Below are 14,927 nucleotides of genomic sequence, written 5' to 3' on the forward strand. Positions count from 1 at the left end.
GAAGACAGCCTTAATACTGCTTTTGGGGGTCGCCTCCATTGTTTGCAGCTGTCTTTACTACATCGAGGGGTTTAATTGCTCCTCCTCTTGAGCATGAAGGAGGCTGATGGGGGCAGCCAGTGGCTTGAACTAGGGCTGTGATTGTCTTGGGATGCAAGAATCTGGAGCCATTAGCACCTTTCAAAAAAGAAAAGGAGTACTTGTGGCACCTTAGAGACTAACAAATTTATTAGAGCACAAGCTTTCGTGAGCTACATGCTCTAATAAATTTGTTAGTGTAAGTGTAGTGTAATTTGTAAGGTGCCACAAGTACTCCTTTTCTTTTTGCGAATACAGACTAACACGGCTGCTTCTATGAAACCTAGCACCTTTCAGTATCACAGGGTGTTTCATTAGCAACAGAGAGATGTGTGTAGGAAACAGACTCTGATGAGTCTTGCTGAGTGGCCAGTGCTTTACTGAGTCTCTCATGTTTGTTTCAGAGTAGCAACCGTGTTAGTCTGTATTCGCAAAAAGAAAAGGAGTACTTGTGGCACCTTAGAGACTAACAAATTTATTAGAGCATAAGCTTTCGTGAGTTACAGCATCCAATGAAGTGAGCTGTAACTCACGAAAGCTTATGCTATAATAAATTTGTTAGTCTCTAAGGTGCCACAAGTACTCCTTTTCTCATGTTTGTGTGCATGTAGCCTCAGCCTGACCCCAGCTTGTCTTCCTGAGACCCTGGTGCCACACCAAATCCCGTCCCTCCTGAACCTCTTTCGCCAGTTATTATTTGTATTGCAGTAGTTCCTATGACCATTGTGCTAGGCACTGCACAAAGAGAGGCCCCCCACCAAAGAGCATACAGCAGTTCCACTCACAACACATGCAGTTTCTAAGCTGCAGCTGGGATACTGATTTTATTTCTGGGCACAGAGCAGGGATTGGGCAGACACCCCACGTGGAATTCTCATTCCGAGAGGTTTCCTGTCCTGAAGCCGGGCATCCAGTGCAGTGCGGATCTGCTGCTCTATCTGGCTGTTTACCTCTCAATCCCTCCCAGCTGGAAAATTGGGGACCAGAGTGTCTGACAGATTGCAGGCATGGGCGGGGCTTCTCCTGTATCTTTCCCTTTGAGGGAAGGGCACTGGTTGTTAACTAGCTGGTCCTGTCCATGCTCTGTCACTGGTTCCAGAGGCACCAGAACCTGGGGGCCCTCCCACTTTTTGAAAGTCGTGGGGCCTGGCCCGTCCACTTGTCACCTGGGCAGACCCCGTCCCCTTCCCCTTCCCCTTCTCTTCCCGCCGAGTGCCCCTCCCTGGCCATACCAGCGTGGAGCCTGGCCTGGGAGCCTCAGCAGCAGCCGTGGGGAGCCACTTTTGGGAGGACTCCAGCGCCCCTGATTGGTTCAACGTCCTGTGTCCACTCCTCCACTTCCAAAGGAAGGTCCTGGAGTTCTTTTGACCAGGGAAGCACTGGGTCTCTTCAGGTGTCCTAAGCCTCCATCTGGAAGAGGGATGGTAGGTCCTGGTATGTATATACAGCCAGGTTCATACTTTCCGTCTTCAGGATCTGCAGAGGCTCCTTTCTAGAGCTCATAGTCCGACATGGATCCAGTTGTGGCACGCCTTCCTCTGAGGGCTCTGATATGGCTGGCAGCTCTTTTAACTCCAGCCAAGAGTCTCCCTCGAGATGCCTCTGAGCTGCTGGTCTTTTACCAGGACCTCCTCAATACCTTGAAGTTGGCCTCTGCAGCTGGATCCATTGTGGCTACCGAGGGTGTCAACTCCCTGTTGAACTCTGGTTCCACAATCTACATTGTGTGGCACAGGTGGAGGAGGTGCCTTCGGTGCACAGGAGATTGGTCCAGGCTGGTGACACCAAAGTCGGAGACTTCCTGGACTACAGTCAGCAGGTCTAGGTGGATACTGTACACTCTCCGAGCGTATGTGGTTGCCCACCCCATGTGTCCCTCACCTCATGCTCCAGGATGTAAAGGCTGCCCTGCCCCCTGCCTCTGTATCTTTCCTTGAGTGAGTCCTGCAGCAGGGTGTTCCCCACCCGCCTGTATCTCCTGGCCCTTGCCCTGCAAGCCAGCTGCTTCAAACCTCCCACATGAGCTCCGCTTCCGAGCTGCATCACAGGAACAACTACAGAAGCTGGAGCTCCAAACTATCCTCGCTCTTATGTCCTGTCCTGATATGAACTGTCCTTTTGCCATCTGTGGAGGGCTAGGAGCCCCGATGGGCCAGCCTGTATTCCACCTTGGTTCCACAGCCCACTGGCGTTATAGGTTGGCAGCTCCACCATGGAGCCATGAGCTCGGACACATTGCTGATGCAGTTTTAAGACTCCCCAACACTTGTTTTTCTTGTGGCGAGAGGGAAACCTTGACGCATGCATATTTACTGTGCACCAGGTTGCAGTCATTTTCCTGCCTCCTCCAGAACCTCTTGCTGAGGTTCTGGCTTCACTTTTCCCCAGACCTTTTTATTTACACTCTCCCCATCCGTGGTCACATGAAGTCACGGGACCTTCTCATCAACCTCCTCTGGGAGTTGGCCACGTATCTATCAAGGAAGAGGGGGTAGGACGGGGGGTTCCTTGCAAACATGACTGTGGGGCTCAAATTTGTGCACTTGTCCATTCATGTCTCTGGGCAGAGTTCCTCTGGGCAGTGCCCATTAGCTCCCTGGACTCTTTTGAGAAGTAATGGCTGCTGTTTGGGGTCCTCTGCGCAGTGCCCCCTCTGGAACTTTGCTTGTAAATATACAACCCTCACTCCCATTCCTGTCTTTTTCATTTGTTGCCCACCAGAATTAGTTGATCCCCATGTTGGATTTTTTTGTCCTTCCCCTCTGAGGAGGGGGAGGACTTCTGGTTTATTAGATGGATTCCCTTTGGGGATTCATCGCATACATGGGGACCAAATAGGCCTGAAGCAAGGCAGAGTTAGCCCTTCTGTGTGGCTCTAGGAACTCTATTCACTTCTGGGTCCCCTTCCTGCCAGAGAGAATGATGTCAGATCGGAAGATGTTCTAAGAGAAGAACAGCCAAAAATGGCTGGAGGGACTGACTCATGAGTTAAAAATAAAAATTGTTCAATACGTCTAAGCTTGGGTGAGAACTGACTGAAAGGCATGGAAAAGGACAAAGGCTGAGACAAATGAAGGGCTTGTTGAGGGGCATTCAAGGAGTGTGGCTGGGAGCAAGTGGCTGAAATTGACAAGAGGGAAATTCAGGGCTGAATAGCAGGAACCTATTCTTAACAGTAAGATACACAGGCTTTTATCCCACTCTCATCACTGCAGTATCTTTGCATTATGCAATATGACTAACATCTGCCCCATGGGAGTCATTCTTTCTCTTATCCTCTTCCCAGGGGGAGAATCCTGCATGCAGTGGTTTGTTTAGGTAGGGTTGTGTCTGTTCTGTGTTCATGTCAGAGAAGGCAGATTGGAGAAGTGAGCCTGGCACTAGGAGTGGAAGTCAAGCAGGGTTGGGATGGTCCTTGTTTCCCAGAGGATTTTGTTCCACATTTTTGGACTGGCTGCTGCGAAAGCTTGGTCTCCTGCACAGACAAACTCGGTCTCCTGCTGGCTTTCCCCCTGCTTGATTTTCCTCTCCTTTCTTAAACCCTTGTACTCCCATGTCTTTGTAGCTCTCCCTGCAGCCCTGGCACATTCCAGGGCTCTATGAATCCAGACTATTGTGTTCTTTTAAAATTGCATTTAAGAATTTGAGGTTTTATTGGCAAAGGTATCAACAAAAAATCAACACTGCTATTTCAGAGAGACCATTTAAGAAATAGCACTCATATGAAATCCCAGCTCGCGTCCGCAAGCCCCAACCATGTCTACATACATTGTTATTAATTATGTTGTCTATTGTGATGACATATAGAGTCCCAGTCATGGACCAGGACCCCATTGTGTTAGGTGCTGTACACGTGCAGAATTAAAAGACGGTCCCTGCCCCAAAGAGCTTGCAATCTAAGGCCACATCCACCCTTGAAAGTTTAGTATAGTATTTTTGCCAGCATACAGCTGCTGCTGTTCCAGTGTCACCAGCATGGCCTTTGCCTGTACCACGCAGCTTCACTGTGAGAGGCTGTGAAAGCAAACGGCACACTGCACTGTGAGTAGGTGTACCAGTGCCCCCTGTGTCACTGTCCAGCACACTGCCTTGAGGGTCATTTTTGAAGTAGGGGCAGGGACTTTTTGTTCTGTGTTCGTTGCGCACCAAGCACCAAGGGGTCCTGACTAGGATCCCTAGGCACTACGTTAACACAATATAAGAATAATGAATAATACCAGCACTCCCCTTGGCTGAGCGCATCCCTTGGTCTAAGTAGGGATAAAAGATGTGTTTTTAAACACATGTTAAAATCCTAGTATAGACAAAGTGGTTGTAGGTTTAATATGGGCTTATCTTGACAAGCTAACGTGTTAAAATTGCAGCTTACCTGGTCTGCACTATGATTTCAACATGTCAACAGGGTGAGTTAACAAATATGGGCTAACGTGTTAAAATCACACCTTGTTCCCTAAGAAAGACAAGACCCCAGTGACTGGAGTGTAGCTAGTGATTTAACCTGCATCTGTGCTAAACAGACCCTTCCTAATGCCCATAGTGTACCTATAATCCTCCAGGGTTGAGAAAGCATAGTTTCTGCCATGCCAGGAGCTGTAAGGGATTTCAACCCATTCTACAGGCATTAGAAGAACAAAGGTAATGACACCGAGCACTTTATAACACCCAAGAGATTTATGAAATATCCCAATGCCTCTACTGTAAGATGGGCAAAGGAGAATTGTTGTACAGGGTTGTACAACCAGGGGCAGGACTGTGAATAGAACCCAGGACTCCTGACTCCCAACACCCCTGCTTTAATCACTAGACCTCTCTCCTCCTGGAGTTGGAAACCAGGGAGCCTGACTCCCAGCCCTCTGCTCCAACCCACTAGACCCCACAGAACGGAAACTGAACTCAGGAGTCATGACTCTGAGCCCCCCTATTCTGATCCATGAGACCCCACCCCCCAGAACCAGGAATACAACTGAACCCCCAACCCAGCCCCATCCTTCTAACCACTAGACCCTACTTCCTTCCCCTTGCTCTAACTACTAGACTCTACTCCCAGAACTAGGAGTCGAACCAAGATGCTTTGACTCCTAGTCCAGGCTGTGCTTATGCCTTTGGGAAACTAGTTCACAGCTGAAGGTGACTGGGCATCACAGCCTGTGATTGCATAAGTATCACAGTTCAGTGCCAAGCGCACAGCACATAGAACTGCTTTTAAAGCTGCACAGGTGGGATCCTATGCTGGGGAAAGCAGGGCACAACATGGGCTGTACTACTGGACACAGCTGCTTTGGATGAAGAAAAGGAGGGGCATTCCTGGGAAGGGAGGGATGGGTACAAGACATGTGACCCCTTCCTTCCCAGCACTCAGGGTCATGTTGGTGGAGTGCAGCCAAGCCTCCAGGTCCTGCAAGCTGCAGTGGCAAAGCAGAGAGACCTCCTGGAGATTCAGGAATGCCAGTGCCTGGAGTGGCTGAAGAACAGATGGTGACAGGGTCACCAAGGGGTTACCCTGCAGCCCTAGCACCTGCAGGGAGCTCAGGTCCTGGAACAACCCATCAGGAAGCATGGCCATGAGGTTCCCAGACAGGTCCAGAGCCTGGAGAGTCACCAGCCCCTGGAAGAGGCCATCAGGCAAGGTCTGGAGGTTGTTTTTGCTGAGATTCAAGGCTGTCAGCCTGTCTAGATGGTGGAAGACATCCACACAGCCCCCTGCATTCCAGATGATATTCAGGAAGTTCTGGGAAAGATCCAGCACTCTGAGCTGGCTGCGTTTGGGCATGGCTCTGTCCTGGCGCTCAGAGCACCTTGAGATCAGGTTGTGTGAAAGGTTCAGGAACTGCAAGGCAGGGATGCCCCTCAGCTCATTCCAGAGCCCCCCCAGGTCTTGCATGCGGTTGGAAGACAAGTCAAGGAAGGTCAGATTTGTGGAAAGCTTCCCAATTCCCCAGGTGTCCTTGATCCTGTTCTGGCCCAGCAGCAGGCGCTCCAGGGCAGGGAGCCGCCCTGACAGCATGCGTGAGAGGGCGTTGTCCTGCAGATTCAGCGTCCGCAGGGTCCTCAGTCCCTCCAGGGCATTGTGCTGGATGGCCCCAATGTGGTTGGACTTGAGGTTGAGGTGCAGCAATGGGGAAGAGCTTAGGCTCTGGAGAGTCTTCGTGTTCAGCTCCCCCAGCAGATTGTGGGAGAGGTCCAGGGACCAGAGGTGCTGCAGTCCAACAAAGGCCTCCCCACAGATCTCATGGATCTGATTGGATGCCAGGCACAGCGTGTGCAGCTCAGGGAGACCCGAGAAGACAAAAGGCCCCAGCTTGGAGAGGAAGCCGTGAGACATGTCGAAAGAGAGGACCCTGCTCCGGCTGAGCCCTGAGAAGGTGCTGGCAGAGAGGCCCTGCAGGTTATTGAACCCAAACCCCCTCCCAATGGCCCCCGAGTGCTGCAACTTCAGATGCCATATTTGGGCACCCGCCATGACCTTAAAGAACCGTTCAGCACTACCCACATCCCACGGGTTGGAGGAGACATCCAGAGTTTCCACTGTGATGTTGCGGAAGGGACTGGGGCAGGAGTGGTTGTACCAAGGGTCCCTATAGGACAGAAGGTTGGACGAGAGATCTAGAAGAGACAGGTGTCGTCCCCTGAGGTGGGTCAGATCCTCCCCGCAGATTGTCTTAATCCTGTTGAGCCGGAGCTGGAGGAAAGCCAGCAGCTTCAAGCCTTGGAAAGAGGAATCGGGTCTCAGCCTCTTTATCTGGTTCCCTGTGAGATCCAGCCTTTTGAGGGACACTAAATCTTGGAAGTAGCCACCCTCCAGCACAGTCTCGTCAAGGCCATTGGCATCCAGCAGGAGCACCTCAAGCTGCTGCAAGCCAGCCAAGGCCGTGGGTTGGAGGCTCAGCTTCCTGTTGCCCCCGAGGTCCAGGAACGTGATATTGGCCACCTTCTCAAAGGCCTTCTCTCCAATGGAGAATGATCCCCCTAGCTGACAACCCAGAGACAGCTTCCTGAGCCTCTCCAGCCTGGGGAAGGAGGAGGCTGAGATGTTGGAGAGGAGGTTGAAATTCAGCAGAAGGATCTGGGTGGATGGGTCAATTTCCGGCAGCGTCTCATGGTGTTGAGCTTGGCAGCTGGAGACCACTGAAGCCTGGACCCTGGAGGCATGACAGCTCTGAACGTCAGCCAGGGCAGCACTAGAGCCCAGCAGCCAGAGTGCTAGGAGACAAAGGTGTCTGAGCATGGTGGAATCTGCCAAAGAGTGAGAACGATGTTACTCCACAGCACCCACTCTTGTAATGGGACATTTATACTGTGCCTGCTAATGGTGCTAAGTGCAGATACAACCCACACCCATTCTGTGCAGCACGCTAGCCTCCACCAGTGATGGGTGGGAGATATATAGCGGTTGATGAGGCTGCTACAGGTGTAATAAAGCTGTCTCTTAGCCCAAGTGTAGAGGTTCCTGCTTGAGATTCCAGGTTTGATTCCTACTACTAACAACCCCCGAAGAGAACTGATGTTATACAGAGATAGCAAGGTAACTAAAAGGGGACTGGTCTACTACTATTGATTTTAGCTGGAAGCTGCTCAGACACCACTGTGATAGACTGCAAGATAAAACCCATAGATAGTGGGCTTCTGCCTCGCCCTGGTACAGCAAGAAGGGTCTCCATAAATGAGAGCTGCTAAGACTTTGTCAAAACATTTTTTTTTTCTGACAAAACTTGGCTTTTTGTTCAAGACTGAGTACTTGGTGGAAAATTTTAATTTAATGGAAAAATTTCCACTTGTCTGATTAAAAAACCTGGAAACTGAAAAATGTTTCAGTAAAATAATGTTGGTTTTAGGTAAAAGTTGTTCAACTTTTGGTTAAAAATCAACTTTTCATCTTCAGTGTGGTTTTTTTGGGTAATCATTTTTGGTTTTTGAAAAACAATATTTTTTAATGGAAAACTGGAAAAAATTGCTCCCAGTTTTTGGTTTAATTTTTTCCTCAAAGAAACAAGAACTTCCCACAGGAACTGTAATTTATTAAAATAATAAAATAAAGACAATGGGCTTTTTCTTAGCAGCTCTAACTAAGAGCCTGGGCTTGTGTCGAATATGGAGAGAAAGGGCCATCCCGGGTGCTGTGGTGCTAGTAACTGGACTCTTTGTGGGCTGGATAGGGTCTCAAGTGAGGTGTTTGTACAGCACTGGGCACAATGGGGCCCTGGGCCATGACTGGCGCTCCTAGGTACTACTTTGACACAGATAATTAAGGTGGAAAGGGGTCTGTCTGGGATCCTGGGTTGCAGGGCAAGAGATGTCAATCTGGGGGTCACAAGCAGGTAACTTCTCTTTCTTTCCCAATTTAAGAACATAAGAATGGCCCTACTGGGTCAGACCAAAGGTTCAGCTAGCCTAGTGTCCTGTCTTCTGACAGCGACCAGTGCCAGGTCCCCAGAGGGAATGAACAGAACAGGTAATCATCAAGTGATCCATCCCGTCGCTCATTCCCGGCTTCTGGCAAACAGAGGCTGGGGACACCATCCCTGCCCATAGTGGCCAATAGCCATTGATGGATCTATCCTCCTTGAATTTATCTAGTTCTTTTTTGAACACTGTTATGGTCTTGGCCTTCATAACATTCTCTGGTAAGGAGTTCCTCAGGCTGACTGTGCGTTGTGTGAAGAAATACTTCCTTTTGTTTGTTTTAAACCTGCTGCTTATTCATTTCATTTCGTGACTCCTAGTTCTTGTGTTATGAGCAGTAGTAAACAACACTTCCTTATCTACTTTCCCTACACCAGTCATGATTTTATAGACCTCAATCATATCTCCCCTGAGCCGTCTCTTTTCCAAGCTGAAAAGTCCCAGTCTTATTAATCTCTCCTCATACAGAAGCCATTCCATACCCCTAATCATTTTTGTTGCCCTTTTCTGAACCTTTTCGAATTCCTATATACCTTTTTTTGAGATGGGGCGACCACATCTGCACACAGTATTCAAGATGTGGGCGTACCATGGATTTATATAGCGGCAACATTATATTTTCTGTCCTATTATCTATCCCTTTCTTAATTATTCCCAGTATTCTGTTTGCTTTTTTGACAGCCGCTGCACATTTCGTGGATGTTTTCAGAGAACTATCCACAATGACTCTAAGATCTCTTTCTTGAATTGTAACAGGTAATTTAGATCCAATCATTATATATATACAGTTGGGATTATGCTTTGCAATGTGCATTACTTTGCATTTATCAACATGAAATTTCATCTGCCATTTTGTTGCCTAGTCACCCAGTTTTGAGAAATTCTTTTGTAGCTCTTTGCAGTCTGCCTGGGTCTTAACTATCTTTAGTAATTTTGTATCATCTGCAAATATTGCCACCTCACTGTTTACCCCTTTTTCCAAATCATTTATGAATATGTTGAATAGGACTGGTCCCAGAACAGATCCCTGTGGGACACCACTATTTACCTCTCTCCATTCTGAAAACTGACCATTTATACCTACTCTTTGTTTCCTATCTTTTAACCAGTTACCAATCCATGAGAGCATCTTCCCTCTCCTCCCATGGCAGCTTACTTTGCATAAGAGCCTTTGGTGAGGGACCTTGTCAAAGGCTTTCTGAAAATCTAAGTACACTATATCCACTGGTTTCAGAGTAGCAGCTGTGTTAGTCTGTATTTGCAAAAAGAAAAGGAGTACTTGTGGCACCTTAGAGACTAACAAATTTATTTGAGCATAAGCTTTCGTGAGCTACAGCTCACTTCATCGGATGCATTCAGTGGAAAAACTTTCTTTTTACTATATCCACTGGATTCCCTTGGTCCACATGCTTGTTGACCCCCTCAAAGAATTCTAGTAGATTGGTGAGGCATGATTTCCCTTCCCAGTTATCTGGTACAGAAGCTGATTTAAATGATAGGTTACAGGCTACAGTTAGTAGTTCTGCAATTTCACATTTGAGTTCCTTCAGAACTCTTGGGTGAATACCATCTGGTCCTGATGACTTATTGCTGTTTATCAAAAAAAAATTTCCAAAACCCCCTCTAATGATACCTCAATCTGGGACAGTTCCTCAGATCTGTCTCCTAAAAAGAATGGCTCAGGCTTGGGACTCTCCCTCACATCCTCAGCCATGAATACCGATGCAAAGAATTAATTTAATTTTTCCGCAATAGTCTTATCATCCTTGAGTGCTCTGTTAGCACCTCAATCGTCCAGTGGCCCCACTGGTTGTTTAGCAGGCTTCTTGCTTCTGGTGTACTTAAAAAAAATGCTATTACTTGCTGAGTCTTTGACTAACTGTTCCTCAAATTATTATTTGGCCTTTCTAATTGTATTTTTACACTTCATTTGCCAGTGCTTATGCTCCTTTCTCTTTTCCTCACTAGGATTTAACTTCAATTTTTTAAAGGCTGTCTTTTTGTCTCTCACTGCTTCTTTTACTTTGTTGTTCAGCCACAGTGGCTCTTTTTGTGTTCTCTTAGTGTGTTTTTTAATTTGGGGTATACATTTAAGTTGAGCCTCTATTATGGTGTCTTTAAAAAGTTTCCATGCAGCTTGCAGGGATTTCACTTTTAGCACTGTCCCCTTTAATTTCTGTTTAACTAACCACCTCATTTTTGTGTAGTGCCCCTTTCTGAAATTAAATGCTACAGTGTTGGGCTGCTGTGGTGTTTTTCCTGCCACAGGGATATTAGATTTAATTATATTATGATCACTATTACCAAGCGGTTCAGCTATAGTCACCTCTTGGACCAGATCCTGTGCTCCACTTAGGATTAAATCAAGAATTGCCTCCTCCGGTGGGTTCCAGGACAAGGTGCTCCAAGAAGCAGTCATTTCAGATGTCAAGAAACTTGATCTCTGCATCCCATCCTGAAGTGACATGTACCCAGTCAATATGGGGATAATTGAAATCCCCCAATATTATTATTGAGTTTTTTATTTTAATAGGCTCTCTATTCTCCCAAAGCATTTCACAGTCATTATCACCTTCGTGGTCAGGTGGTTGGTAAGATATCCCTACAGCTATATTCTTATTATTAGAGCATGGAATTTCTATCCATAGAGATTCTATGGTACAGTTTGATTCATTTACGATTTTTACTTCATTTGATTCTATGTTTTCTTTCACATATAGTGCCACTCCCCCACCAGCACGACCTGTTCTGTCCTTCTGATATATTTTGTATCCTGGTATTACTGTATCCCATTGATTATCCTCATTCCACCAAGTTTCTGTGATGCCTATTATAGCAATATCCTCATTTAATACAAGGCAGTCTAGTTCACCCATTTTATTATTTAGACTTCTAGCAATTCTGTTCTAGAAATACCCATTTCTATTGTGCGCTACAGCTGTAAGGTGCAGGCACAAGTAAAGCCATGAGGCTCTCAAGGATAGCTGAGCGTGCCTTTCCCTCCCATCAATGTCCTCATATCCTGGTTATCTCAGGGATTGGGTACAGGGCACTGTGCGGTCGAGGGAATGGGGAGCCCACTGGATTCCCTCTCCAGGGCAGTGACTGCTGGCAGTGACCAACAACTGCCTAGTAGCTTATGAAAAATGAGTGTGACCAGTCTCAGCTCAGCTCCCAGGGAACAGGTGACCATAACTGGCCCCTTCATCTCAGCAGAGGACCACAAGGACAGAGCTCCCCTCTAGCAGCCATACTCAGAAGGCAGCACCTAGGCATGCTGGCTGGGAAGCTTGCACTGCAGGCACCCTACTCTATCCTTGTCCAGAGCTCCCCCTCCCCCCCAGCATCTCCCCCATCCCTACCAGACCCTCTACTCACCCTGAGGGAGCGAGGATTCGTGCTGGAGATACTGCACAGCAGCCGCATTCACCACCTGTGCCCTTTGCCATCCACCCGTCTGCTCCAGCTTTATTTAAGCCCCCACCATGGAAGAGGACAGCTGCTCCCAGGAGGCTCCAGCCCCCACCTCGGTTGCTGTTTACTCAGCGGGTGTTCAGGAACTTGCGAAATAGGAAGTTGGGGGAAATTCCCCTCCGGGCCCCCTCCTGCAGTTACTGCTTCCTCAGGCCTTTGCTGTGAACGATTGCGGGTCACCCTAGCAAGCTGGTGTGAGTGGCCTTATATCTTCTTGAGTTAATGGGCCGCAGCCTTACTCTCAGCCCTGCTGCTCTAACAACTACACATCACTCCCTGCCCAGAGCTGGAATAGAACCCAGGAGTCCTGACTCCCAGTCTCCTACTCATACCAGTAAATGTGAGAAAGGCTGGCCATTTGGACTTGGACTCTCATGACCTCAGGATGCTTCAGACCAAAACCTTGTGCAATCCTGTCCCGAGGCAGATTCCTTCTTCATTCCCACTGGTGACCAGCTCCAAGCCTGAAGAATGAAGCTAGAGAATCCCTGGGTTGTTGCTGGCTTGGACACATCCTCCCTGTGTGCGCATGGGCAGATCACTGAACCTCTCTGGGCCTCAGTTTCCCATCTGTGAAATGGGAAGAATAATTGTTCCTCTGCCTTGTCTATTTAGATTGTCCTGGGGCAAGGGCTGACTCTTACTGTGTGTCTGTACAGCACCTGGCACAATGGGGCCCCAATCTCGATCAAGCATAGGCAGCCCCCAGCACAATGGGGGCCCCACTCTCAGTCAGAGTCTGTGAAACACCTGGCACAATGCAGGCCCTAGTCTTGATCAGGGTTTGTGCAGCACTCCATACAATGGGGCTCTGATTTCAGTCAGGGTCTGTGCAGCGACTGATACCATGGGGCCCCCGTCTCAGTGAAGGACTGTGCAGTGCCCGGCCCAGTGTAGCCCTGATCTCATCTGGGATCTGTAGGTGTACTGCAATGCCAGTGGTAAATGCTGCTCCAACACTGGAATGGTAACCAGGGGCCCTAGCCAGGACCACGTTTTGGCACTATGTTAGGAGGGAGGAAAAGGAGACAAGACCCGCAGCTGGGACTGCTCTGTGATAACACTTGATATTTCAGTCATGCCAGGAGAGAGCCTGGCCAGGGAGAACCAAACTCTCTGTCTCCTTGAACTGGTATTTTCCCAGGTTGTGCTTTACTCATAGTCAGAGCATGTTCACTTGCCCAACCCTGGAATCTCCCTGCCTCCCTGAGCAGCGCTGCAGGGCACAAGGAGTTAAACTCTCTGCGCACAGAGTGTCCCGGGACCCTGGGTAACTACAGGATGCTCAGGAGTGTTACCCAACTGTGGCCCTTTCATCACAGCCTCAGCTAGTGCCAGGTCATGGGGCATGTGCCGTCCTCTGAAGCAAACAGGATCGGTCCAAGTTACGAAACCAGGGATGTTCTGACTGCATAGGGGCCCGGCGTCTGGAATACAGGAAGCACCACGGAGCCATGAAAAGGCCCCTTCTAAACAAGAAGCTCTTGCTGCCATTGGAGTGGATAGTAAAGAAAGAACCAACTGCTAGACTGCTGTGAGCTGGTTACCCCCTAGAGTTGTCTGGCCAGGATTTAGATGGGAGACCGGGCAAAGGTGTTGCAGGGAGTGGTGTAGATTGCAGTGAACACCCTCTTCTTGGAGTCAGTGCAGATGCCCCATATGTGGTGAGGGGGCGCTGTGGTACAGGGAGTGGGCTCAGTAGGGGGGCACTATCCCCTCAGAGTCAGTGCCGGCACCAGTGTGGCATTAAGGGGTGCTGTGCTGCACGGAGCGGGGTAGGGGCACACTCCCCTCAGCAGCAGTGCTGATACTATTGAGGTGCTGTGGGGCAGGTTACCTTGCTGGGTGGTGTGGCTGCCGCTGCTCTGCCGTAGTTTTTTGGCAGACACACAATGCTGCGGTTCTAACCCTTCATGCAGATTAAAGACATTTTTCCCAAGCGCAGAAGCATTAAATGCACCTCACTACCCACATGCCAGCCTAGGTCAGTTCTGTCATCAGTTGCCCCTGATAGTACCAGTTAGATCAGGGGTGGGGGTTGCCCCTCCCCTTTAACTCCCTGTCCTAAACTGATGCTTTGGCACAGTATTAATGCTTGCTATTCTCTACACCAGAAGCAGGTAATTTCAGCAAGCAGTGAACAGTCTTTGTATAAACAGCTGTGGTGCCTGATCCCAGAGGCAGTTGAATCTAAGCGTGTATGTACACCACTGATTAAGGTGCAAGTGTAGCAAGGATAGACATACGCCTCTAGATTCCATATAGCTAGCATGGGTAACAACAGCAATGAAAATGTGGTGGCACAGGTATCAGCATGGACTAGCAATCCCAGTAGATGCCTGCCAGGGACCATGGCTACTTATCTGAGTGGCTAGCCCATGTTGAAGTCCATGATGCCACGTCTGCACTGGTGTCGTTACCTGCACACTCTAGACTAAAGCTAGCATCGGTATGCTTTCTCACACTAGTCACACCTTAATTTGCGGTACAGGCATATCCTTGGCACTGGGTGAGTGGTCTTTGTATAAACAGCTGCCATGCCCCACCCAAGAGGCAGGTGCAAGTGAGACTTAGGGTATGTCTACACTTAAACCATTACAACTATGGCCGCACCACTATAGCACTTCAGTGTAGAGAGTACCTGCACCAACAGGAGGGTTCTCCCATCTGTGTAGTTAATCCACTTCCCAAGAGGCAGTAGTGAGGACAACGGAACAATTCTTCCATCAACCGAGCGCCATCTACACCGGAGATTAGGTCAGCATAGCTGCATCTCTCCGTGTAGTTATGCAGCTGTAAGTTCCCAATGTAGACCACCCCTTTGTATCTTTCTGAAGGATATGACAAACCAATCCTATTTATTGGTAGAATCTGCCCCAGGCAATTACCTCTGACCTGGATGAAAACTGGATTTAAATTCTGTGCATGCACTGTGCTATTACAAAACCAGAATGACACTCCACCATTCCCACCCT

The 14,927-nt window shown here is 48.6% G+C and overlaps 1 protein-coding gene across 3 annotated transcripts; it reads right to left on the reverse strand.

Moving 5' to 3' along the window:
- Nucleotides 1-3,707: 3,707 nt before the first annotated feature.
- Nucleotides 3,708-12,135, reverse strand: LOC119858713 (toll-like receptor 5). 3 transcript variants are annotated; one of them, XR_006282784.1, is made up of 3 exons: nt 11,857-12,047; nt 4,917-7,311; nt 3,708-4,850 (listed from the first exon to the last, which is right to left on the reverse strand). XR_006282784.1 is itself a non-coding variant. In XM_038409978.2 (3 exons), the coding sequence occupies exon 3, from the start codon at nt 7,301-7,303 to the stop codon at nt 5,339-5,341; it is 1,965 nt and encodes a 654-aa protein (XP_038265906.1). In that variant the 5' UTR covers nt 7,304-7,311; nt 10,805-10,933; nt 11,857-12,028; the 3' UTR covers nt 3,708-5,338. The 3 variants fall into 3 exon arrangements, 2 of the variants coding, with proteins under 2 accessions (XP_038265906.1, XP_038265905.1); XM_038409978.2 differs by adding an exon at nt 10,805-10,933 and having other exon boundaries at nt 3,708-7,311; nt 11,857-12,028; XM_038409977.2 differs by having other exon boundaries at nt 3,708-7,311; nt 11,857-12,135.
- Nucleotides 12,136-14,927: the final 2,792 nt, after the last annotated feature.

This window comes from Dermochelys coriacea, chromosome 7 (genome assembly GCF_009764565.3).
Source record: "Dermochelys coriacea isolate rDerCor1 chromosome 7, rDerCor1.pri.v4, whole genome shotgun sequence".
Classification (NCBI taxonomy): Eukaryota; Metazoa; Chordata; order Testudines; family Dermochelyidae; genus Dermochelys; species Dermochelys coriacea.

Bases quoted from the DNA above. Each gene is read 5' to 3' on its own strand.
- LOC119858713 (XM_038409977.2), bottom strand. From the start codon at position 7,303: ATGCTCAGACACCTTTGTCTCCTAGCACTCTGGCTGCTGGGCTCTAGT.